General features: G+C 41.0%; 1 protein-coding gene across 8 annotated transcripts in view; it reads right to left on the bottom strand.

Moving 5' to 3' along the window:
• The window catches only part of CASK (calcium/calmodulin dependent serine protein kinase), a 374,286-nt gene extending 349,166 nt beyond the window's left edge, over nt 1-25,120 (bottom strand). For 7 of the 8 annotated variants that reach the window (XM_024987781.2, XM_024987783.2, XM_024987784.2 and 4 more), the window contains exon 1: nt 24,334-25,120. In XM_024987781.2, the coding sequence (XP_024843549.1) occupies nt 24,334-24,392 (59 nt within the window). In that variant the 5' untranslated portion in view covers nt 24,393-25,120. The remainder of the gene's footprint in view (nt 1-24,333) is intronic. The other variant, NM_001102481.1, reaches the window with a different exon arrangement.
• Between the last annotated feature and the right edge of the window lie 277 nt (nt 25,121-25,397).

The following is a 25,397-nucleotide window of genomic DNA, read 5'->3' as shown; positions in this document are numbered from 1 at the left end:
CCCATATCCTAAACTGGGAGAGGGGAAAAGAGCTTGCAGATGGTACTTCCCAGAGCAAGGGAAGGAAACAACTTAGAGAGTAAGGCCCTCCAACTGAAACACATCTCCCCTGTTGGGTGGTTGTTGGTTGGTTGGCTGCTTTAATACAATGCTGATGATTCACTCTGGAGTGACTTATAATACAAATAAATGCTGGGAAGATTAAATAGAACCTATCAAACCAAACAATAATATTTTGAAAGTAAAATTCATATAGTGGTCCTTTAAAGAGAAAAAATTTTTAAATGTAAAACCAGCATAAACACCACTGTATAGTAAAAATTACCACTAGTAACATTTGCTTCGTAACAGTTTAATATTAATCCCATATTTTCCATATAATACTTATAAACTGTTCACAGCCTTAAATTGTATTAGATGCAGTATTTCACTAACTAACCTAATGCTATGGCCCAGGAAAAAGCAATAATTGCACTGAGAGAGGTCAACTTATTCCAGAGAAAGACTTACAAGAAACAACCATAATTCAAAGGACTAAGGGATTATTATAGGGAATTTCTCCACAGAAATTGGTAAAATAGATGGGGACAAATCACAATTTTGAATTTGACAGTATCTGTAGAACTTTGCTTAATTCCGTCCTTGTTGGTATACCTTTTATTAATAAACTAGCTATTAACTGTTTATGATTATTAAGCTGCTTAATAAACTACTTTAATTCACTATTATCCAAATAGAAACCAGGTGCCCCTTCAAATCACCATTTGGGGCAGGCCCGGGGTTCTAAAAGGGGTTTCTTGGCAAATACCCATTTCTTGGTGTGTGTGTGTCTGTAAAATATCTATTCACTACATGCCCTGCTGCAACCCAAGGACTACACTGACCATCCACTCCCAAGACTAGAGCAGTTGTTAACCAGAAATGACACTTTTGATCAGTAACTTTTAAGACAGCACCTGTTATACTAGCAACACCGGCACATTACTTGAGGACTACAAAAAAAAATCTATTTAGATCTTAACTTCATACCGAAAAATAAAATAAATTTCAGATACATCAAAGAGTTAAATGTAAGAGATAAATCAAAATCAAGAGAGAGATGTAGGTGAATTACCACATGACTCCCAGGAAGGGAAGGACTTTCTAAGCATCCAAACAGTTACAGAAATAACAAAGGGAAGGACTGACAGAGTTGGACTATGATTAGAAGCTCTCCTAATCAACCTCCACATGACCAATTTCACAGATTTACCCATTCCCCCATCCACCACCTGCCCCGCCCGCCAGCCCCTGTCAACCCATGTAGAAACCTAAAGAATGCCTACAGCACAGTGACTGCTCAAGGCTAACAGGCTATTGTGTGGTACACCTGCCTATGAGCTCTACAAATTGCCTACTTACCAGGAGTTATTTATGTTTGTTTCCAAATGTGTTCTTCTTTATGCTAGTTGTGTGCCTGTTACTGTAATTCTTAATTATAAGTCACATCTATCGGATGTGAGTGCAAAAAGAGGGGAACTGGCTAGAAAAACCAGATAAAGGTGAAGTGAAGTCGCTCAGTTGTGTCCTACTCTTTGCGACCCCATGGACTGTAGCCCACCAGGCTCCTCCCTCCATGGGATTCTCCAGGCAAGAATACTGGAGTGGGATGCCATTTCCTCCTCCAGGGGATCTTCCCGACCCAGGGATTGAACCCAGGTCTCCCTCATTCCAGGGAGACGTTTTAACCTCTGAGCCACCAGGGAAGCCCAGATAAAGGTGATGTTGAATTTAACATGGGTGACAAGCCTGCTAAAGACCTGGGGGGAGTGGGGGGTGGGGGTGGAGGAGTGGATTTTTAAATACCTGAAAGGATTCTGCAACAATTACAGCTCATTAAGGTATCACTCCACTTTAAAGAAACTAAAACTAGAAATCACTGATGATGAATTTTGGATGAGATGTAAAAAAAAGAAATATATAGCAGATTTTTAATCAATTAGACTCATATTCAAAGAAAAGCAGCCCAAGATAAAAGGATTAGCTATTTAATGTGTATTCTGAAGCTTTAATGTTGAAGATACATAAACTTTTTTTAGGATACCCCTTCCTATTAAGCAGACCAGCAATGAGAGCTAATCACACCAAATAAAGACCCCCCTTCTGTATGACTGTCAGTTTCCACAGATCAAAACGCATCAGAAACAGAGTGAAAAATAACTTGAAAAATATCTGAAAGACAATGGTAATAGGTTAACACGTTTGATAAAGTTTAGCTAAATTAGCAGGAAAAACATTAGGTAACTAATAGGAAAATGGAGAAAAAACCTAAATGGCCAATTTATAGAAAGAAAACAAAAAAATCAAGCATGAGGAAATTGAATACTTTCATTGGTTATCAAAAAGATGAAACAGTTCAATGAAATAACATTTTTGCGATGAAATGTCCTATAGATATCAATTAGGTCTAACTGGTCTATTGTATCGTTTAAAGTTTGTGTTTCCTTGTTAATTTTCTGTTTAGTTGATCTATCCATAGGTGTGAGTGGGGTATTAAAGCTTTGGCAGTAAGACACCCTTCAAAGTGTTATTTATTATAATATTTTAAAATTTGAGAAAAACCTTTCAACAAAAATTACTGTCAGGCACTGAAGATGAAATAGTCAACAAAACAGTCCCAGCCCTCTTTTGAGTTTAGAGCCCTTGGGGAAAGGGAAACAAATTAAACAAGTAATTATCTGAAGTCCAACAACAGGGGAATTATCAAATAAATTATGAGCCATCCAAACGATGAGATGATACACAGCCATCAGAAATTATTTATAATGAATTATCAAGGACATGAAGAAGTACTTATACTAAATGAAAAGCTATCAAACTATAAATGGGTATTAAAAATATATTCCGACAGCAGGTACTAACAATCCTAGGTAAGACAGGCAGTATCTCTGGCATTTTAACTGGGAGCTGCTTTCATTATCCCCACTACAATTCTGTGGCTTTATAGCTCTGTGGACACTGACACTGTGGAGTTGAGCCGATTTGGAGCTCCAAGGGAAAGCTCCAGGCCTGTAGCATTGTCGAAAACAATAGGGATTATTAGCAAACAAACATCACAGCTGCCTAAAGCTGCAATAATGGTTGGGGCAAACAAGACCTCAGTCCAAGACACAAAAGGGAGCTCAGGGGAATGAGACAGCCACAGGGGGCTTAAAGCTCTGACATATTCTTGGGGTTCTGGAAGGCTGGACAAATGTAAGGCCCTGCATTTGATGTACTGTGGATAAGGAATTCAGTTCAGCTCAGTCACTCAGTTGGGTTTGACTCTGTGACCCCATGGACTGCAGCACACCAGGCCTCTCTGTCCATCACCAACTCCCAGAGTTTACTCAAACTCATGTCCATCGAGTCAGTGATGCCATCCAACCATCTCATCCTCTGTCATCCCCTTCTCCTCCTGCCTTTAATCTTTCCCAGAATCAGGGTCTTTTCTAGTGAGTCAGTTCTTTGCATCAGGTGGCCAAAGTATTGGAGTTTCAGCTTCAGCATCCTTCCAATGAATATTCAGGACTGATTTCCTTTAGGATGGACTGGGTGGATCTCCTTGCAGTTCAAAGGACTCTCAAGAGTCTTCTCCAACACCACTGTTTAAAAGCATCAATTCTTCAGCGCTCAGCTTTCTTTATGGTCCAACTCTCACATCCATACATGACTACTGGAAAAACCACAGCTTTGACTAGACGGACCTTTGTTGGCAAAGTAATGTCTCTGCTTTTTAATATGCTGTCTAGGTTGATCATAGCTTTTCTTCCAAGGAGCAAGTGTCTTTTAATTTCATGGCTGCAGTTACCATCTGCAGTGATTTTGGAGCCCCCAAAAATAAAGTCTCTCACTGTTTCCATTGTTTCCCCATCTATTTGCCATGAAGTGATTGGATAAGATGGATAAGGATAAGGAATTAGCAAGGATCAAAGAAAGATAGAACAAAGGCTTCCCTGATGGTTCAGGGGGTAAAGAATCCACCTATAGTGCAAGAGACACACAAGATGCGGGTTCAATCCCTGGGTCGGGAAGATCCCCTGGAGGAGGAAATGGCACCCCACTCCAGTATTCTTGCCTGGAGAATCCCATGGACGGAGGAGCCTGGTGGGCTACAGCCCATGGGGTCACAAAGAGTCCGACACGACTGAGCGACTTCACTTTCACTTTCTTCATTCTTGCCTGGAGAATCCCATAGACAAAGGAGCCTGGCGGGCTACAGTCCATGGGGTCACAAAAGAATTGGACACGACAGAGCAACTAACACACAACACACACACAAGGAAAAGAGGAGAGCTTCTTAACTTTTCTATCAGAAGGATTTCACTGTTTCACTTGAATTTCTATACAAGAAGAAAGTAAAACCCAAGGCAGACTGGTAAACTGCCTGAAATTTGAAGCCACGGATTGGGGCACACATTCAAAGTCCATGCATTTAATAACCCTACCATACTCAAGACATTATGTAGTGCTAGAGATATAAAATCCCTGGTTTCTGCCTCGGAGAAGCTCATATTCTAATCATGGAGCCAGATAACCAAGAAGTAATTAGAAAGCTAAGAAAGAGAGTTTTGATGGAGGGAGGGGCTTTAGATTAAACACAGTTGATTGAATATAAACATTTATCAATCTCCCTTCAGAAGCCATGAGAGTGAATAATTAGGAAAGATATAAAACAAGATAAAGAAAGTGGGAGAGAATCTGACACAGAGAGAGAGGTCTACAAAATTTTAGATGAAAACAGTTTGAAAAAAGGCAACTAACTTAGCTGTATATTTCTTCCTTCTGCCAAGTACCTCCAGTAAGGGCACCTAAACTGAAGCAAGTAAGCCAGTTCATTCCTGAGGGCCTTGGAAAAGCAGAAGGTAAAAGTTCAAGAAGTGAAGTTTCCAGGGACATCTGAAGGAAATAGGAATTTACTTTTAAGAAGGGGGGGCGGTGGTGGGGAGCGAAGAGGAAATCCTTTAAAAGAGCAGTAAGACTCTCAGATTCTTTCTCCTCAACCAGAGGATCAGGTAATTGCCTTTTCTCCACACAGCAGAAGACTTTCTGGAAAGGTTGAACTCAGGAACACCAGTCATAACTGAGAACAGAATGGGATGCTCTACCACAAACAAGGGGTAGGTAAACATCTGCACAGCCAAGGGTGAAAGATCCAGCCCTTTCCAGACTGGGCTTCTGAATACTAGATTCGACGTTATTACCCTCAAATTCCCTCCCACAAGAGATTCACGGAGTCCTAGGAAGAAAAACTGACTGGCTTAAGGAAAAAAAAAAACACCTCACAGTTAGTTCCTCATAAATATCCTGGCCTCCCCCAATCAGAGAAACCCAGTCAACAAGCCCCATTCATGTCCACTGACTTTCCAATCAAGTTTTCCATAATAGAAGCAAAACCTGCTCAACTATTTGTTGGAGGGCTACCTCTAACATGAAAGACAGATACCAAGACTAAGAAACGGGAAAAGAAAATCAGAAAAAACAGACAAGATGAGGAAGATACAATTCACATATCATAAAGTTCACCCTTTTAAAGTATACAATTCACTGTTTTCTAGTATATTCACAAAGCTATATCTCGATCAGCAAGCATGCTGCTGCTGCTGCTAAGTTGCTTCAGTCGTGTCCGACTCTGTGCGACCCCATAGATGGCAGCTCACCAGGCTTCCCTGTCCCTGGGATTCTCCAGGCAAGAACACTGGAATGGGTTGCCATTTCCTTCTCCAATGCATGAAAGTGAAAGTGAAGTCGCTTAGTCGTGTCCGACTTTTAGCGACCCCATGGACTACAGCCCACCAGGCTCCTCCGTCCATGGGATTTTCCAGGCAAGAGTACTGGAGTGGGATGCCATTGCCTTCTCCAGATCAGCAAGCATAGTGCTTATCTAATTATCTAATTCCAGAACATTTTAATAATCTCAGAAAGAAATTCTACCCCCATTAGCCATCACTCCCCATCCTCTCCTTCCCCCTTAGCCTCTGGCAACCACTAATCTAGTTTCTGTCTCAATAAATTTGCCAGTTCTGAACATCTCATATAAATGAAATCATACAATATGTGGTCTTTTCCATCTGGTTTCTTTCACTTAGTGTAATGTTTTCAAGGTTCATCCTCGTGGTAGCACATATTAGCACTTCATTTCTTATTTCTTTTATGGCCTAATAATACTCCACTGTGTACAAGTACATTTTGTTTATCTATTCATCAGTCAATGGCCATCTGGGTTGTTTCCACTTTTTGGCTATTATGAATAATGCTGCTATGGACATTGCTCTACAAGTGTTTTGTGTGAATATATGTTCCCAATTTTGCTGGGTATGTATCTAGGAGTGGAATTGATAGGTTGTAGAAACTATAACTCTCTGAAGAACTGCAGGGTGTTTTCCACAGTGGCTGCACCATTTTACATTTCCATCAGCAAAGTATGAAAGATCCGATTTCTACACCACCTCACCAACATTTGTTATTGTCTGTCTTTCAGACTCCAGCCATCCTGGTGTGTGTTAACTGATATCTCATTGTGGTCTTGATTTGCACTTCCCTAATGACTAATGATGCTAAGCACCTTTTCATGTTTATGGGCCATTTGTAAATCTTCTTTGGAGAAATATCTGTTTAATGAATTTTAAATTTCATTTAACATTGAATAGCCATGTCTGGTCAGTGGCTAGAGTATTAGGAAGATGGCCAGGATTACCTCTGGCCCCTTACCTTTGCTCAAGGTCAGGTGGGGATGGGCTAAGTGACTGGAAGTGCAACCCAGCTTCATACCTCACTCTGGATGCTCCAGATGGAATAAGGAGTGAGGCAGCAAGGAGAGAGGCAAAGGAAATTTGTGCAACACCTGGAAGGAGGATGTACTAGGCACAGAGCTTGGCTCTCAAAACTTTTTGTTGATGATGAAAGCAACTCATGTTTATTGAGCGCTTACAAGGTGCCAGGAACCGTGCTTTATAGCCATGGTCTCATTTAGTCATTAAAACAAATCTATGAGGTAGATTCTACTGTCTCCATTTTACAAATGAGGACACCTTTTTAGACAGATCTGGTAAGACAGATCTTAGTAACTGTACTCACCATAAAATTCTCCATTCCATTTCAACCTTAGAAATGTCTTTTCTTCCTTTAGTTTAATTGTAACAATGATCTGACAGTTCTCAATAGGGATGCTAAGTGTTATTCAGGATTCCATCATTATGTTCAGCATATACTGTACAATTCTGTATCTGCTAACCTATCTCACAGGGACATGATGAGAATTAGATGGTTTTTGAAGCAGCAAAATACTAGCACTAAATGAAAATCTGAACTCCCGACTTTATGCATTATGGGTCAGATTTTATCTTTTTTCATGTGTTTATCTATACCCCCCCTGCTCTGAATTGGCTCAACAACTATATGATGAAAACTGACCGTGTGCCAGATGCTGTCCTAGCTGTAGAGAGACAGCAGCAGCTATAACAGCCATGAATCCTGACCTAATGAAGCTGAAAAGATATATTAAAGAAATATGTGGTTTGAAAAGTACACAAGCTCCAATAAGTTTCTGTCACATGGATGCCTTGTTGCAGTGTCTATTTCATAATGAACCTTATCTTTGCAGCAGAAGTACCCTTAAATGACACTCTCTGCCTACTAAGAAATTCTTAGTCTGAACATTATAGCTTTTCAAATGGCTTAAAATCCACGCATTTGGCAGAACTCATCTATCGTAGCTGCTTCTAGGGAAGTAGCACCCAGCTCCCAGGCACCACCAGCTGCCGAGGAATAAAAAGGAACTATTAAAGCTTACCTCCAGCTCCACAGGGCCGTCCCAGACTCCCAGACAAAGGAGAACACAGCCAGTCACCAGAGCACTTCTTTTGCCTGAAGTGTGCCATGATTCCCCAATCTTTCACCACTACCCACCCCTGACCCCTATTTTCAGGTAGATAAAACAGAAACGATGAGGCTGTTCAGATGATTCGTGTGGGTGGCTACTGTGCTGACTGGGACAATAAGGCTGCAGAACACTGCTCCCTCTTACAGAGTTCACATTTTATTCACCGCTATAAATAACAATTTAGTTCTTAAAACACTGCATTTCCACACTATATTGTACAAAACAGTAAAGCTCAAGTTCTCCAGTACACAGGTTGCTTCTGACAACAGAACCAAGTAGCCACACTTTGAGGGCTTGCCTCTGTCTGACCTTCTCTCCCTGTACCTCACCTCCAGGATGAGTAAGCAGGGCAAATGGTATGAATTAACTTGACTGGCACAGCCTAAAATGAAAGGTCTAACTCGACCATTTTCAGTCTTAAGCTCACGATTTCCTGTGTCTTACCCAGCCTCTCCTACCAAAGTAGTCAACCCGAGTTGACTGAAAGAAATCATGGGCCCAACAAACTCACCAGTAATACAGCTCAGTATCATTTGGCCAAGTCGTGTTTCCTAATTTAAAACATCAGTCATGTACAACCAGGGAGTTACAGCTGCAAAAACGACACTTTTGCCCAATCTTACTAAGAGAACTAATGGAGACTAGGAGAAGGCCTCCCTCCACCCCCACTTCCTTCAGTGGTGTGGGTAGAGAGAAGGACTCCAAGTGCATAGATAAGAACAACACTGAAGTTCAGTTCGTGGATTTTATATGATACTGACCACCAGTTACCTTAAAGCCTGAGAGCAAGTACAAAAGATTATTGAGGGAGGGTGCAAGAATATTGAGGTGATATTCCAGCTAAGGATAGAAATAACCATCCTTGGTTATGGGAAGGCTAACAAAAACTCATCCAGTAAACATCCTAAGATTACCCACAGTATTCATTATCTGTGTGTTCATAAACATCCTTGTGAAGTACAAGTGACTAAAGCACTCCAGGCCAAGGATAAAAATTTTCCAAATGGAATGATGCTGTTTCAATGGCTTAGAGTACACCAAACAGCTCCAGTGAATTCCTAAACTTCGCAGTCACAAAGTGATTTTTTTTTCTTGGGGTAGTAAAAAGGCAGCAAAAATTGGGAGAAATGAAGACTATAATATATAATAGATCACTAAGTTCGGTTACACTGGAGTACAGCAAAACCAAGGACACCCAGTGCAAAAATCAGTGAGGAAATGTCACAGAATTGTTAAACAGGCTACCACTATTATCAAACATAGAAGGAAAGGGCACAGTAGTATATTAGTTTTATTCACAAGTCTCTAGTCACTGAGCAATAATTTGACATCAGAGAGAGCAATGGGCAGGAGTAAAGGGAAAAAAAATAGGTGTTTACCTATTGATTTCAGATATTTGTAGTTCAGTTATTATGGGAAAGAAATCAATACTAAGGCTTCAACTTGGGCTGGGATCAGCAAACTTTTTGTGTTAAGGGTCAGAAAGTAAATGTTTTAGGCTTTGTGGACCATATGGTCTCTGCTGCAACTACTCAACTCTGCCCTTGTAGTGTGAAAGCAGTCACAGACATTATTTAAATGAATGAGTGTGGCTGTACTCCAGAAAAACTTTATTTACAAAAACAGACAGTGGGCAGACTTGGCCCTTGGGCCATAGTTTATTGAGCTCTGATCTACAGTTCTAAATCAATGCTTCTCTAATTTTAATGGGCCTCAGCATCCCTTAAAGAACTGTTAAAAAGGAAATTGCTGGGTCCCACCCCCTAGAGCTTCTGATCTATAGGACTGGGGCCTGAGAATCTGCATTTCTAACAAATCCCCAGGTGATACTGCTCTGCTGGTGAGGATGAAGTCCACCCTGGAGAACCACTGCTCTATACTTCACTACTAAATAGGAAGTTCAACATTTTAAGTAGCTGCCAAAGTTCACACCAGATTGACTACAAAATTCTGCCACTTGTAGTGAGTTCCAAACTTCAAAGCTCAAATAAAATTCATTTAAAGAAAAGCAAGGAGAAACACACTAGGCAGGATTTTTCCTTCACTGACCTCCATGTAAATATTACCCCATCAGTGAAATACACACAAGTCTTCCTCATATCTCTTTATTCAACATTTTTCACCCAACATGTCCCCAGTCCTATAAAGCTCCAGAAATCAAATAAGAAATCAAATCAGTTTTACAGACAATGGTAAATGAATCTTGCAAAATCAAAATATACTTAACAAAGCCCACTTCTAATTAGAAGTGCTTCATTGCAAAATAATGTATTTAAGATAGTTTAAGATATTTGAAAAATTATGTCATTTTGTGTTCATAAGGATCAAATGAGGTAGTTCAAATACAGCCTTCACTATCCTTCTTTTGCTTCCCTTGGGGCTCAGATGGTAAAGAATCTGCCTGCAATGCGGGAGACCTGAGTTCGATCCCTGGGTTGGGATGATCCCCTGGAGAAGGGAAAGCTACCCACTCCAGTATTCTGGCCTGGAGAACTCCATGGACTGTACAGTCCATGGGGTTGCAAAGAGTTGGACATGACTGAGCGACTTTCGGAGAATGCAATGGCACCCCACTCCAGTACTCTTGCTTGGAAACTCCCATGGACGGAGGAGCCTGGTAGGCTGCAGTCTTTGGGGTCGCCAAGAGTCAGACACGACTGAGCGACTTCACTTTCACTTTTCACTTTCATGCATTGGAGAAGGAAATGGCAACCCACTCCAGCGTTCTTGCCTGGAGAATCCCAAGGACGGAGGAGCCTGGTAGGCTGCTGTCTACGGGGTCGCACAGAGTTGGACACGACTGAAGCGACTTAGCAGCAGCAGCAGCAGAGCAACTTTCACTTTCACCCCTATTTTACAAGATAATGAAACCAAATGCTGATGTGTCACAACTAAAATTCTTTCCTTAAAATACTACTTTTCCTAGCAAGTTCTGATCTGCACTTATCAAATCCAACTTGTACATGGCTTTGCAGGACTATGTCTATGAATGTATCTTCATGGGGAAAAGGGTCACTCTAATAAGATCTTCAAGTCCATATTCACATTTATGGGGCTAATTCTGAAGCCATCCCAGCAAATCTAACCAAGAAGCCTGAACTTTAATCAGATCACAATTTAAAACATGCTTGACCTTTAGTGTAAGCAGGTCATAGATTATAGAAGTGTGGTGATCCCTTCCCAGCAGTATAAGAGAAACACTCAGCAATGGGAGAAATACTATTAATGGAGATAATAAAAAAATAGAGCAGCAAGCCTAGAATCTCCCCCTCCATATTCTATTCCCAGGCTCTTTCTGCAACAGTGATCATGTATTCATTTGAACAGATACTAACACAAATTATTTTTACATCCATTTTAAGAGGGAAATGCTTTTAAAAAGAAAACCAAGGAAAGGAATATAATCTACAATATGGATGGTCAGTAGAGGGTTTTTTTCCATTCTTATTGGCATGCTTTTAAAAGTATTGCACATGTTGATTATAATGTGAGATAATTACATTGTCACTTTAACCTGTGATCTGCATATTCCAGTAACGATTTTTTTTTAATTTACATGAAATATAATTAAAGAAAGTCCTTAGTGAAAATGCCCTCTTGTTTGTTTTACAAGTATCTAATTATTTTACAAGTGACTAAATTAAAGAAAAAATATGAAAAAGATAATCTCAAATCCAGTGCCAGATACTACTGCTGGGACAAAGATCCAGTTAAGACAATATTAAGCCTAAGGAGACCAGTAAAGGTTCAACATAAAAGCTCACCATTCTGCTTCTGAACTAATGGCTCAGATGGAATTCAGCAAAAACTTCCAGCCTGAATAATGCAATATAAGTAATACTGTCCACAAATTATCATAGGAAGAGATGCCTTTTACTGTTCTCTGAAGCCAACCTAAGAAGTATTTTCATCAAAGTAAGTGGTCTAAATAGATTTCAACATGATCATTCTTCTACTTGACAATGTTAACATGACCTAGTAGATGAAATGCTCTTCTGTAAATGTAGGTAATTTAGATTTGGTGCCCAATCACATCAGAGAATACAGCTTCAGAATCTTTCCACCTCATTTTGTTTGTGATTAAGATGTGGACACTGCTGCCATAATAAAATCTGGGGAGGTTACATAAAAGAACACTACAATATCCATAAATCCTATATATGGCTGTTTCCTAAATATATACTCTGGGATTCTCCTTGTCTCAGTTTTGAAATTTCACATAATGAACAATTAATTCATCTGTCAAATGTCCAAATGCAAAGACAGAAGTTGCTACAAAACTCCCTCTTTTAACATAATCTTTGGAGCTTTTCTCAACACTACAAAAATTATAATCTAGAACAGTCTTGCAAACGATTGATGTAAATCTATAAGCTCAAAGAATACTATCTTTCCTATGTACCAAAGATACAATGACAGTTTTATTTTAAGCCACAAAGCACTCTAAATAGTATATGTCTACTACCTCAAAATACATTGTGCAAAATGGATTTCAGATACAAAAGAGAATTTTGAAGTTTTATTTATACTACGTAAACCTGTGGTAGATTCATGTTGATGTATGGCAAAACCAATACAATATTATAAAGTAATTAGCCTCCAATTAAAATAAATAAATTTATACTAAAAAAAAAAAAACAAACAATGACTCTAGCAAGGGCTCTTGGTGAAGTCATAAAATATACATCGTTGGTACATCATAACTCTCCAATTAGGGATGGAGATTTAGTGAGTGTTGTTCCCCCTAATTTTTTTAAAGCTATTTTTTTTTTCAAATATTCCATTTCTGTCAATTTCTAGTATGTTCTCAACTCTGCTTTCATCCATGCCATGGGCAATAAGAATGAAGGAAACAAATGTTTTCAGGCACTCCACATTTATTCTGTCTCCAGTCAGACAATAAGAATGTTAATGAGTTTCTTCCCCTTTAGCTTAGGGTCAAAAAGAGAATCCAAAAGCAACAAACACACACACACACACACACACACACACACACACACACACACACAACCACCTAAACGTATAGTATTTCTCCATTTAACAGTGAAAATATTTCAGTGGACCAGTCTCAATATCTTTATATTTTGTAGAAACAACCTACTACTATGGGGCTATTCAGACTATTCACCAACCTTGAAGGTAAACAAGACTGGGAACTGGACAGTCAGCTCCAGCTTCATTTTTAATCTATAACAGGATCAGCAAACTAAAGCCCAGGGCCAAATCTAGCCCACCACCTATTTTTGTAAATAAAGTTTCACTGGAACACAGCCACACTAATTTGTTTTCCCATGGTTGTCTTCACATTACAATGTCAGAGTCTAAGTAGCTGTGACAGATGTGTGGCTCGTCAAGCTTAAAATATTTACTATCTGGTAGTTTACACATAGTTTGCCAACCCTTGGTCTACAAATATCTAAAATTGTTGAAGATCAGTATAAACATGTCCACGAGATAAAAGCTTGACCAACAACCCGTAAAATTTGCTTTATGTCACAGTGTCAAACAGACTCTGTAGGCAAACTCTGATAGTACTCACCTGATTAGAAAGCATTCTAACCCTCATAGACCACTGGTGGGAATGTAAAATGGTACACTTTGGAAAACAGTTTGGCATTCCTTAAAAAGTCAAAGACAGTTACCATTTGACCCAGCAATTCCACTTCTAAGTATATACCTAAGAGAAATAAAAACAAAACTTGCACATGAATGTCCATAGCAGGATTAATTATAATAGCCAAAAGATGAATACCACCCAAATGAATTAATTTGTCATTAATTGACAAAAAGATCAACAAATGTGGTCAAGCCACAGGATAGAATACTATTGGGCCTTATAAAAGGAATGAAGTGCTGATAACATCTACAACAGGGATAAACCTTGAAAACCTTATGCGTAGAAAAAGAAGCCAGTCACAAAAGGCTATAATATATTGTATGATTCCATTTGCATGAAATGTCCAGCATAAGCACATCCGTAGAGACAGAAAGCAGATTAATGATTACCTAGGGTAGGGAGGGATGAGGAGTAAGAATTAAAGTATACAGAGTTCCTTTAGGGGGTGATGAAAATGTTCAGAAATGTATTATGGTCACCATGCACAGCCCTGTGGCTACACGAAAACCCGCTGAATTGTACACCTTAAATGGGTGAACTGGATGGTATGTGAATTATACCCCTATACAGCTGTTACTCAAAAACAGGCATTCTAGTAATCTGCTAAAACACCTAAAATCAGAATATTAGAGGCTTATATTTTGGAATACCTCTTAAAAGACAACCAGTCTCTGCTTATACTAAATGAGAAGCAGTGTAACATTACTAAAGAGCAGGCACTCAGGTCGCGTATGTTGTTGTTTAGTCACTAAGTTGTGTCCGACTCTTTTGAGACCCCATGGACTGTAGCCCACCATGTTCCTCTGTCCATGGAATTTTTCCAGGCAATACTGGAGTGGGTGGCCATTTCCTTCTCCAGGGGATCTTCTTGATTCAGGGATTGAACCCGAGTCTCCTGCATTGGCAGGCAGATTCTTTACCACTGAGCCACCTGGAAAGCCCAGGTCACATATACTAAGGTGCAAATCCCCACGTTGCCACTTATTATTGCCACTTTGTCCAGGGTAAGTTACTAATCTCCTTATTTCTCAGTTTCCTTATCTGTAAAATGGGGAGGAGGGGTGACTGCCTCAAAAGGAAGGGTTGTGGCCAAGGTCATATTAGAAAAATATAAAGAATTAAAGAATTTAACACCATGTCCAGTGCATAATGAGCACTCAAACCATAGGATCTGGGGACAACAACAAATTCCTGAAGTTGTCCCTGTAGAATTTAGTTTTTTACTTATTGTTTGAATATTTATGTTACCAGTGTCACTAAAATAGGAGCTGTGAACCTAAAACTGCTCTCAAAAATATAAGAAATATTAATTAAAAAATAAAACAAAGTGAACATTTTTAAGAACTTTAAAGTGAAAGTCGCTAAGTCGTGTCCAACTCTTTGTGACCCCATGGACTATACAGTCCATGGAATTCTCCAGGCCAGAATTCTAGAGTGGGTAGCCTTTCCCTTCTCCAGGGGATCGTCCCAATCCAGGGATCGAACCCAGGGCTCCCACATTTCAGGCAGATTCTTTACCAGCTGAGCCACAAGGGAAACCCAAGAGTACTGTAGTGGGTAGCCTGTCCCTTCCCCAGCAGATCTTCCCAACCCAGGAATTGAACCAGGGTCTCCTGTACTGCAGGCAGATTCTTTACCAACTGAGCTATCAGGGAAGTCCCTGATCTTAAGAACTTTAAGATTTATTTAATTTTCCCTACCTGTATTCCTCTACTCTTTTACTCAATCAGCACAACACCCCTGCAAGGTCCATGTTATCACTCTCATTTAACATATAAAGAAACTGAGGCTCAGAGAGCTTAACTAACTTGCTCAGGGTCACACAGCTAGAAATGAATGCCTAAATGAAAAAATGAACGAATGTTAGCACCACTAAATTTTACACACATGGTAGAAAAGAATGTTCATTTCACCGTATTATTTATGTAATAGAGCCTGTGTTTAGCACTGAGAAAGTGCACATTTGGAAATTGTTGAAACTTATCTACATAGCTGCCAAAAGTAATTTGAGTATCTCAGAGACATTCTAGAAATAAAAAATACTTATGCTGCACTTCACAATCACTAATCCATGCAAATGGCTCATGAAGCAGCTATCATTCCTTTATAAATAAAGGAGAAAATGGTGATAATGTATCCGAAGGTTACCAGATCAGATCTTAGGGGGCTGCCTTACAGTCTTCAAAGCACTGTTGATCCATATGTTTGGGGGAAAATAGATAAGGGTAAGCAGGAAGGATATGATGTTTCTTATCAGTTTTATAAGGTAGTAATGTTACAATGGTAATCTGCACATGATAGCCAGGGCCAGAGACCTCTGTAACTGAATTAGTAACATTGTTTTCATAAAACATTAAAATCTTCATAGGGTTAAATCCATCCTAGATTTGAATATACCAAAATACTCTGAACTCAGGGTTAGAATTAGAAGCCTGTGATACAGTCAATGTATAATATTTTGTGTTATTAAACTACACTGAGAGAGGATACAATCAGCATTCTTATCTGTAAATGATTCAAATATTCAAAACAATGGTAACAAAGTAAAAAAATGTATCAAAAGAAATAAAAAAGAAAAAGAATGTGTAACAGAATCAAGAAGTTGAATTGCAACAATATGCACTTAGATACAAAGAAACTGGCTTAAGTATCATAAAGTAATCCTTTCTTGATGTGAATGGATGTGGACAACTCAAAAAAGGCCAACAAATGAATTTAGTTGGTGGGATGGGGGTAAGAGGGGTGTAAAATGGGAGGAGAGTATTACAATTATCCAACTGGGACCAAAAACCTTGAGGCATGGAAGAATTCAGTTCCCTATAGATGAAGAATTTAATACGAGAACAATGGTTTGAACTTAAAGTGTCTAAAATTTACTTTGTCATTTCATTAAAAGGGGCCCATTTAATTCAAGTTAGGCACCAAGCTTGGGAATCAAAAAGACCTAACCTTAGGGAAAAAAATGGTTTTACCTAAAAGCCAGCCATCAGAATCTGCAAAACACAAGTAAAGTGAAAAAGAAATGTACTTTTTTTTTTAACCCTAACTATGTTGTGGAGAAGGCAGTGGCAGCCCACTCCAGTACTCTTGCCTGGAAAATCCCATGGACGGAGGAGCCTGGTAGGCTGCAGTCTTTGGGGTCGCTAAGAGTTGGACACGACTGAGTGACTTCACTTTCACTTTCCACTTTCATGCATTGGAGAAGGAAATGGCAACCCACTCCAGTGTTCTTGCCTGGAGAATTCCAGGGACGGGGGATTCTCGTGCCGTCTATGGGGTCGCACAGAGTCAGACACAACTGAATCGACTTAGCAGCAGCAGCAGCAACTATGTTGTTGACATAGATTCACAGAAAGACAGTATAATGGTACCAACATCCACAGAAATGAAGTCAGAATCTTGCTTTTCAGTCACATGAGGAATGGAATATTAAGCATCATATTAATATTTATTTTGATAAATGCTTTAAATAGCCTCTGTTATAGACAAGCCTATTCTTGGTCCTCAGTCAGTGCATTGGCATTTTATATTATTGATCTGCCCCACCTTGAGACTTCTGTGATCCAGCTATCCCAATTCTTCTAATTTCATGAGTTATACTCCAAACCACAAAACCCCACTGCTAGTTCCATCAACCCCCAAGAACTCACTCATTCATAGTTTAACTTCCACAAAGTTGATTTCCAAATCTTCACTATCATTCTAGACCTCTCATTCAAACTCCACCCGTGTATTTACAGCTACGATCACTTAGAAATGGCCTGCACTCAACTCAAAGTGCCATCCATATCAAGGAATACTGGGCTGCAGTTTAAGGGAAGACAGAGTTAGTTAGTTAGATAGATATATAGATGGATATGGAAAGGCCATCAGATATACTATGTACAATGTAAAGTGAATATTTCAGTAGAATGTACAAATATGAGCCCATTCTGTTTTTAAACAAAAATCTTCCAGAAGATGTACAAAAACTGGGGACTTTCTTGGAAGCCCAGTGGTTAAGACTGCTCTCTCCCAATGCAGGGAGTGCAGGTTCGATCCCTGGACAATGGTTACCTTTGGAGAATAGAGCTATGGATGGATGGTGGGAGAAAGGAGAGATATTCACTATTTACCTTTGTGTCATCTATATTTTAAAATTTTATAATTTTATAAATACTAATAAAAAGAAAGTTAACAGAATATTATTAAGTCTTAAAACTGCAAACATATATGAACTCTCTAAGTCAAACTAGCTTCAGAAGTAAAATCTTCCCAGTGTAGAAAGACAACTAAAAAATACACCCAAAATGTGAGAGCTGTGCACCCACCCCATCAGCTTGTGCCTGGGGTTAGGTACCTGCCCCGCACTTGATTACTAACTCAGTCACTTGATTACTTAGGTGCTCAGTGTTGACAGAGAGTGGAGATGCTCACCACTCAGCAGCTGTGGTTCAGTACACAGTTTTCAGAGTCAGAGAAAACAATTTCAATATTTTATCACAGGATATAGGAATAACTACCCTGTGGAAAAAACCCCACCCCACTCTCAACAAACACCTATCTCTGAAACCTCATTACTTCTGGTTTGGCAACTTAGGAGTAATCAATCAACTATTCTGTCTGTTGGGGCAGGCGAATCGGAAGGGAAAAACTGGAGAGTAAAAAGGGTGGAGAAAGTTCCGAACAAATTATATTTTGGATGGATAGTCAACATTCTATATTGCCATGGCTAAGGAATGCATAAAGTTATCAGTCTGGTGGCAAACGCTGATATTTCATTAGAAAGACAAAAAGAAAAATGAAATAAGATGAGACAACGAACCTCTGGGCTTCTCATGTGGCCCAATGGTAAAGGATCTGCCTGCCAATTCAGGAGATCCCTGGGTTCAGGAAGACCCACTGGAGAAGGAAATGGCAACCCACTCCAGCATTCTTGCCTGGAGAATCCCATGAACAGAGGAGCCAGGTGGGCTACAGTCCATGGAGTCGCAGAGTTAGATACGATTAAGCGACTGAGCATGAATGCATGGAACGTCTACTGAAGAGGTAAGAAATTTAACCAAAATGTCGAACAATTAAAATTTGCAGTAAATTCTGGAAATGAAGACATATGCCTTACTTTAAGGACACCCACTGCAGTATTTTCACAGCTGGAATCAACAGCAGACTGCAGCATGAAATAAACGGGGTTTAGAACTGGTAGGATTCCCATGTGATCTTGAGCAAGTTACTGATCCCTCTGAATCTCAGTGTTTTCTGTAAAATGGGTACAATGAAAGGAGCTAACATATGTAAAATGCCTAATATTTGAAGGCATAATTGTCCCTTCATGAAAAAGACATGTTAAGTTACAAAAGATTTTTTTTAACTTGTGAACATATGTCAAAGTTCCTTTAAACCATTTCTTCCAGATTTAAAACGTGAAAACATTTACAAAATGCAATAATTCAAGCACCATCTCCAAAAGTGAGGTACGCCTGCGTCTTTAATTTACTGAGTAGAGCTATCACTGAGGATGGTGAAAGAATTTTCAATTTAAAGGAGCTATCTAGAAACACAATATAAGGGACATTAAGGAGCTATAGTTCATCAGGTGAAACCATTGCAGATACGAGGCAGCAATGGAGGGTTGGGGGGAATTGCACATGTCAAGGCCACAGAATATGTCACCATCTTGGAAGGTAAGGGAAAAACCACAGGAAACATTATAAAGACCATGTGCAAACCACACTTAAAGTCCTAAAGCAGTCTGTAGAAAGTGGACATGAAGATACTCGGAGAAGGTTGTGCACACGCACAACTGAGAAGCTCAGTTCACTCCAAAGGGGTCTTAGAATCAAACTCCGTCATCAGGGATCACCACTGCTTACCCCCTCCCGATAACACCTGCCGTCTGGAGGAATCTGCATGTAACATGCTTTTCCTCTGCAGGACTTCAGTTGATCCCCCACAGCTTGATCTTTCTGGGGCACCAGCACTCTGGTGATTGTGTTTCTTTTTCCCTTGTTAAATGATTGTCCCTCGGATCAAGCACTTCTTTCATGAAACATCTCATTTCTGGAAAATTCTTGGTTCCTTTAGGCTCTCACTTGACTTTATTTCCTAACATGAACAACTAGTTTACCTATCACGTCTTGCTAAAGTTCTTGGGAAAGATGTTCCAACATGATGTAACACTGTTCCTCCCCCCACCCCTACCCCATGGTACTAGAAACCCAAATCACTGGGCCAATCAATATATGTGAAAGCCATAGTAATTAGGACAAATTAGTAAAGCTGAATTTTCTCTATGCTAAATTATATATTCTGCATATTATTAATCTGGTTTTTACACAAACACTGCATTTAACTCAATTCTCTGACAAGCAGCATTACTGGAATTGCAAGTAGGAAATTTAAAGTATATAAGCAACTTAACCATATCCTTTTAATAGAGTGTATGTGCAAACACAATCCATACTAAACTGATAGATGCCTTGTTATTAAATTAAGTCGTCATAGTAGACAGCCATCATCAACTGTTATTGAAGCAATCCTTGTTCTATGCTGTTCCAAGCATCAGACAATCACCATGTTAGCATTAGATGAGTGTCATAAATCAATGTAAATCTTAAAAGACCCAAAAAAATCAACAGCAAACATAGGCTGAAACAAAACTGTTAATACAATAAGGCTCAAAAACACAGTGTAGAGAAAATAAAACCCATGTCTTGGTCTTTTGGTCTTTGGTCTTTGGTCTTACTCCCCCCCAAATATTTATTCCACTTTTTAAAAACTGTGAGCCTTTGAAAAGCCAGTCCCAAAATATTACGTACATAACCTAAGTTTTAAACCAGTGACTCTCAATCATACCTGCACATTAGAATCACTTAGAGACCTTTAAAAAATACCAATGACCAGAACCCTCTCCCAGAGATTCTGAGTTCATTGCTCTGACACAAGGCCCTCTCATTGATCTTTTTTAAAAGCTCCCCTGGTGAGTCTAATATGCAGCCAGGTGGTCAACTACTACTTTAATACAGCCTTTTGGGACAATAATTGCTCTAAAGTTGATAAACACGCATTTTGCCTTTCAATGAGATTTTATTATAAAACTACTCAATTCATTCCATAGCTAATGAACAACTGTTACACTGCAGGTTTTGTGTTAATAATAAAGAAAGATATGTAAGATATATTTCCTGCCCTCGAGAAGCTCCCTGTTAGCTAGGGCGAGTGACTCATAAATAAGAAACTGTAACTAAATATGATAAGTGCTCTTGAGGTGTAAGCAAATACAGCACGCCTCACAAACTTGTATGTCATCCTTGAGCAAGGGTCAGACTGCATCATTCCAATTTTAGTTTATGTCCTACCAAAGCAGGAAAGTCAGAAGTTACAGGTTACTAAATACCCAGGCAAAAATATTCAGCCTACACAAGGTGAAAACAGTACATTTTGCTACTCTCTTTCACAGAAAACTGCTGTACCATGAAGGTAGGCATTTCTACATTTTAATTTGGATGAATCATTTTAAAATTTCCTTCATGTAATATTACTGATTGTGCACTTGCCTATAAAACCATCAATTTGCAAAAGATACAGTAAATGCTCACGACCATAAAAATTAGCTGATTACCTGTATTTGCATAATACCTTTCCCTTCCAGTAATTTGCTACATTTGCTAAGACAAGAAGTTTTGGGACAATGACAGCATAGACCGTTTGTTTCAGTCACTTGAAAGATGTTACATGGGAAAATGTCATGGAAACAATAGGCATTCAAGGACCACTTGCAAGACTTTCAAAAATAAGAAACACAGGGGGAAAGAGTTTAAATTAAAAAAAAAAAAGGAAGGGCATTCTCCCAATATTCATAATGAATCAGACAACTGATTCCCAGTAAAATAATGGGTGGGTGAGTGAGCAGGTAAGTAGTGAGGCAGGGGAGTTGAGTGGGTAGTCAACAGATGGGTAAAAAGGTGAAATCCATTTTAAAGCACTTCAGTGAAAATTTAAACCTGTTAAATCCTAGGGGTCAAACACAACTTGTGATGCTAATTTAGTTATAAAAGAGGAATCACAATTCCAGAGAACTTGGATAGCAATCAAGAAGGTTTTCTGTGCAAAGTGAATGTCTTCAAGGGCTTTCTGTTTAAATCCAGAGTTGAACAAATTCTGAGTTTAAATGCCTGCTGTCAGAGACCCTGCAAGAAAATCTCAAGTGAATTTCAATTTTCAGATCAATATATGCTGAGACAATTTACCAGAGAAAACCCTCCAACCTTTACACAGGGTGAGGAACACTAGCATTATGTTCTCTGCCACAAAGCCTACCTTGAATGCATTATTTCATGGAACGACATATCATAATCGGCACTGACCAAGTCAGGCTTTGTAGGATATGAACAAGGCTTCACATTCACAATAGTTAAGGTAGCCACAGAGGACCTATCACCTCAAAATTAGCTTGTTCCCCCTCCTCGTGCAGCTCTGAAGTAACAGAGGAGATGAACCTCGTTCTCCCAGAGGCATTTCCTGAAAATATTCTATCAATTATAAGTCAGCAGAATACCGATTGTGCTAATGTGATGCTGACCACTTTTCTTTTCAATATCCAAAGAGATCACATCATCACTCTTTCAGATCTCAAGGAATCAGAACTAGCTACTAACATTGATTCAATGATGCCTATATTCCATCATCACAATAGAACTAACATTTTAATCTCACATTTTCCGATTATGACTTTGCTGGCTCATTTGAATCAAATATAACTGAGACACAACAAACATCATTCCCCTTGGTACCCACTCCCGCCCCCACGCAATCATTTGGGGGCTTTTGGGAAACACCTTATTTACCTTCTTGGATGCCAAGAATGAAGAAACCAAGATTTTTTTTTGACATATTTGTCTTTCTAGAACTGTGCTATTCACATATGGATACAAGCACTTGAAATGTGGCTAATCCAAATGAGGAGCTGAATTCTGAATTTTCTTTCTTTTTAATTAATTTACATTAAATTTAGAAAGAGATAATTCAGTTATTAGAAAACTTTTAGGTATGTTTGCAACAACTTGGGTATGTGAACCTACTTTTGCAAATGCAAATTTTATGAAACCTAAATACAGAACAAGTATGTCTGATGAAAATTCAGCTTAGTATCAGAACAGAGATGTATGGTTAGTGTAAAATACACACTGGATTTTGAAGATTATGAAAGAAAAGACGTAAAATACCTCACTAATGATTTCTATACTGATTACATGTTGATGTGATATAGTCTGGATCTACTGGGTAAGAGAAAATATTTTGTGAAAATTAATTGCACCTACTTGCTTTTAATCTTTTTAATGTGGCTATTAGAAAATTCACACATGCAAATTTTACATATATAAAATTACATACGTGGCTCGCATTAAATACTGTACAGACTGCTCTGCTCTAGAGCACTTCCACAACCACCTTAACAGAGCACATTTGGATACTGTTCTTCCAGTAGACAAGCTAGTCATGTAACAATAGGGGCAAAGAGTAACATGTCCTTGTATCAATTGGATCTGAGCAAAGTATGTAGCAAGCTCTACCCACAGTCTCACCATGTGAGGCAACACTGTAATACCTCAACATGGAAGGAAATTAGTGAGTTATCCACACTTAAACAAATTGAAATCCAGTACTGCAGACAACTTAAAAAAGAGATTGAGCCAACTGCTCTAAGGTCTTGGTTTCATTTCCCAACTGCGGACCTTAAAATAGACAATAAAGCACCACTTCCAAAAAGAGGTAAAATATTTCAACGGTAGCTATCTACCAATCCTTAAAAACTAGGCAAAAAATTTCTCTTCAATTTTATCTCCTCAACTTCTAAAGCCACAGAATACACGCTGAACTAGGAAATCAACTTCAGATCGCCAGCATTTCCCTCACAAGCAAATTAGCAGGATTGTGCACTTGGAATACTGTTTGACAAGAATGAAAAGGAAACTATTCAAAACAGATTTAAGGAATGGACAATTAGATGAAGAACTGCAGATTTAATTCTCAATCAGCCCTGTGATTAATCTGATTCCCTGCTTTTCCCTAGTGTAATTATACAACACAGATGAAAGGATGAGCATTTGGACTGTCAGTTCTATATTCTGGACCAGCCCGGTGACTCAAAGCAGACGGCGCTACCACGCTAACCACCATCCCAACAGTCGAGGGAAGCCTCGAACACTGATTTAACAGTCATTGCATAACGAGGCATTAAAAATTCGGAACCCCCCAACTCTTTCCACGTTGGTCTACACCAGGTGAAGAATTTGCTGAAACCGAACGCACCCCGTCTTAAATGACCCCCTCCAATCCGGGCATGGGGTGAACACAAAGGCATGTATCTAATACCATGCACAATAGACACACACCCCACAATTTAAGACCCTGGACGTTCTTTCTCTGTCTCTCCACGGAAGCAATGAAATGCAAGCTGCTCTTTTCTTTAATGGTCTGTGGTACACGCAAGGTAACAATAAGCCCAACTGTTCCCAGGAAGCAACTATAAAATCGGTTCTGCCACGTCCCTGTGCAACCGTCAGATAAAATGCAGACAGCAGATTTCAGCCGGCCCCACGCCTCATAAGGGGGCCGACCTCGGCTCATCGGCCTCCACGGATCGCCGAGAAGCCCCCAGACTCCCGCCCGGCTGGAGGTCCAGGTACACGTCTATAAATACTCCGGGGTGAGGAGGACAGGGGAGGAGGAGGGGAGGAAGGGCAGGGGGCAGACCCGGGTGGGTGCGGGTGCGGAAGGACCCGGGCATCACTAAATGCATTTTCCCACACTCCCGCTCCCCCGCGTGGAGACTCACTTGCCGATCACCTCGCACAGCTCGTACACATCCTCGAACAGCACGTCGTCGTCAGCCATGGTCCGGAGGGGACAGTGGCCGCAGCGTGGAGGGCTCCGAAAACGGGGGTGGGGGCGCCAAAGAGCTCAGTGCCCGGCCCCTGGCTCGCCTCCTCCCCTCAGGACCCGCGAGCCCTCGGTGCCGAGGACACTCGAGCGGGGCGGCGAGGCCCGGAGACTGCGGCGCCTTCCTCAGCTGGCGACCGCCCCGGCGCGGGCGGCGGGGCCGGGGCGCAGGAGCGAGGGCGGCCCGGGCCCGGCGCCGCCCGCCCGCCCGCTGCTCCTCGCGCTGCTCGGGCCGCGCTGCCCGGCGTGCGGATCCTCGGGGATCGCGCGGTGCCTTGCTCTCCTCTCGTCAGCCCGCGCGGGCCGCGAGGCCGCGACCGTTCCCTCTGTCGAGGCTGGCTCCGGCTCCGCGCGGGGCAGCTCGGACTACAGGGGGGGCCGCGGCAGGACCGTGGAGGGAGGATCGCCGCGGAGGGAGGTGGCGGAGGCAGATCGGCGTTGGGGACCAGGAGGCGGCGGCAGAGACGCTCCCTCCTTCTTCTCCTCCTCCCGCCGCCGCCGCCGCCCGCCCGCCTGGGAGTGGGAGGGGGGCTTCGTGGGACTGGCTCTCCGTGCGGGCGGGAGCCACGGCCACCGCCTTCAACTCCTCCTCCGCCTCGGCTGCCGACCAGCTCGCGAGCCCCGCGCACCGGCCTAGAGCACACACGCGCTCCTCCCGCTCCGTCCGCGCGGCTTCCCGAACCACAGGCCCCGCCCACTCCAGCCCGTCGGGAGGCGGTGGCCCAAGGAAAGCGACCAGGCAGAGCGACGCATGCGCGCGCCGCCGGCCACGTCACGGCAAACCGGCGGGCGCCGGGAATCTACGAGGGGCGGGGGACTAGGGCGCCGGGGCGGCATCTGCTTAGGCGGGGGTGGGGCGGGGTCGTCACCCCCGCGACCAAGCCGCGGAAGGGGTCGGGGACAAAAGATCTGCACGTTCTTGACTCTCTGAGGCGTGAGGCTAGGAAGCCGGCCGCTCCC

The sequence above is a fragment of the Bos taurus genome, chromosome X, assembly GCF_002263795.3.
Source record: "Bos taurus isolate L1 Dominette 01449 registration number 42190680 breed Hereford chromosome X, ARS-UCD2.0, whole genome shotgun sequence".
NCBI classification, from domain to species: domain Eukaryota; kingdom Metazoa; phylum Chordata; class Mammalia; order Artiodactyla; family Bovidae; genus Bos; species Bos taurus.
This window is presented reverse-complemented; position numbering and strand designations above follow the sequence as displayed.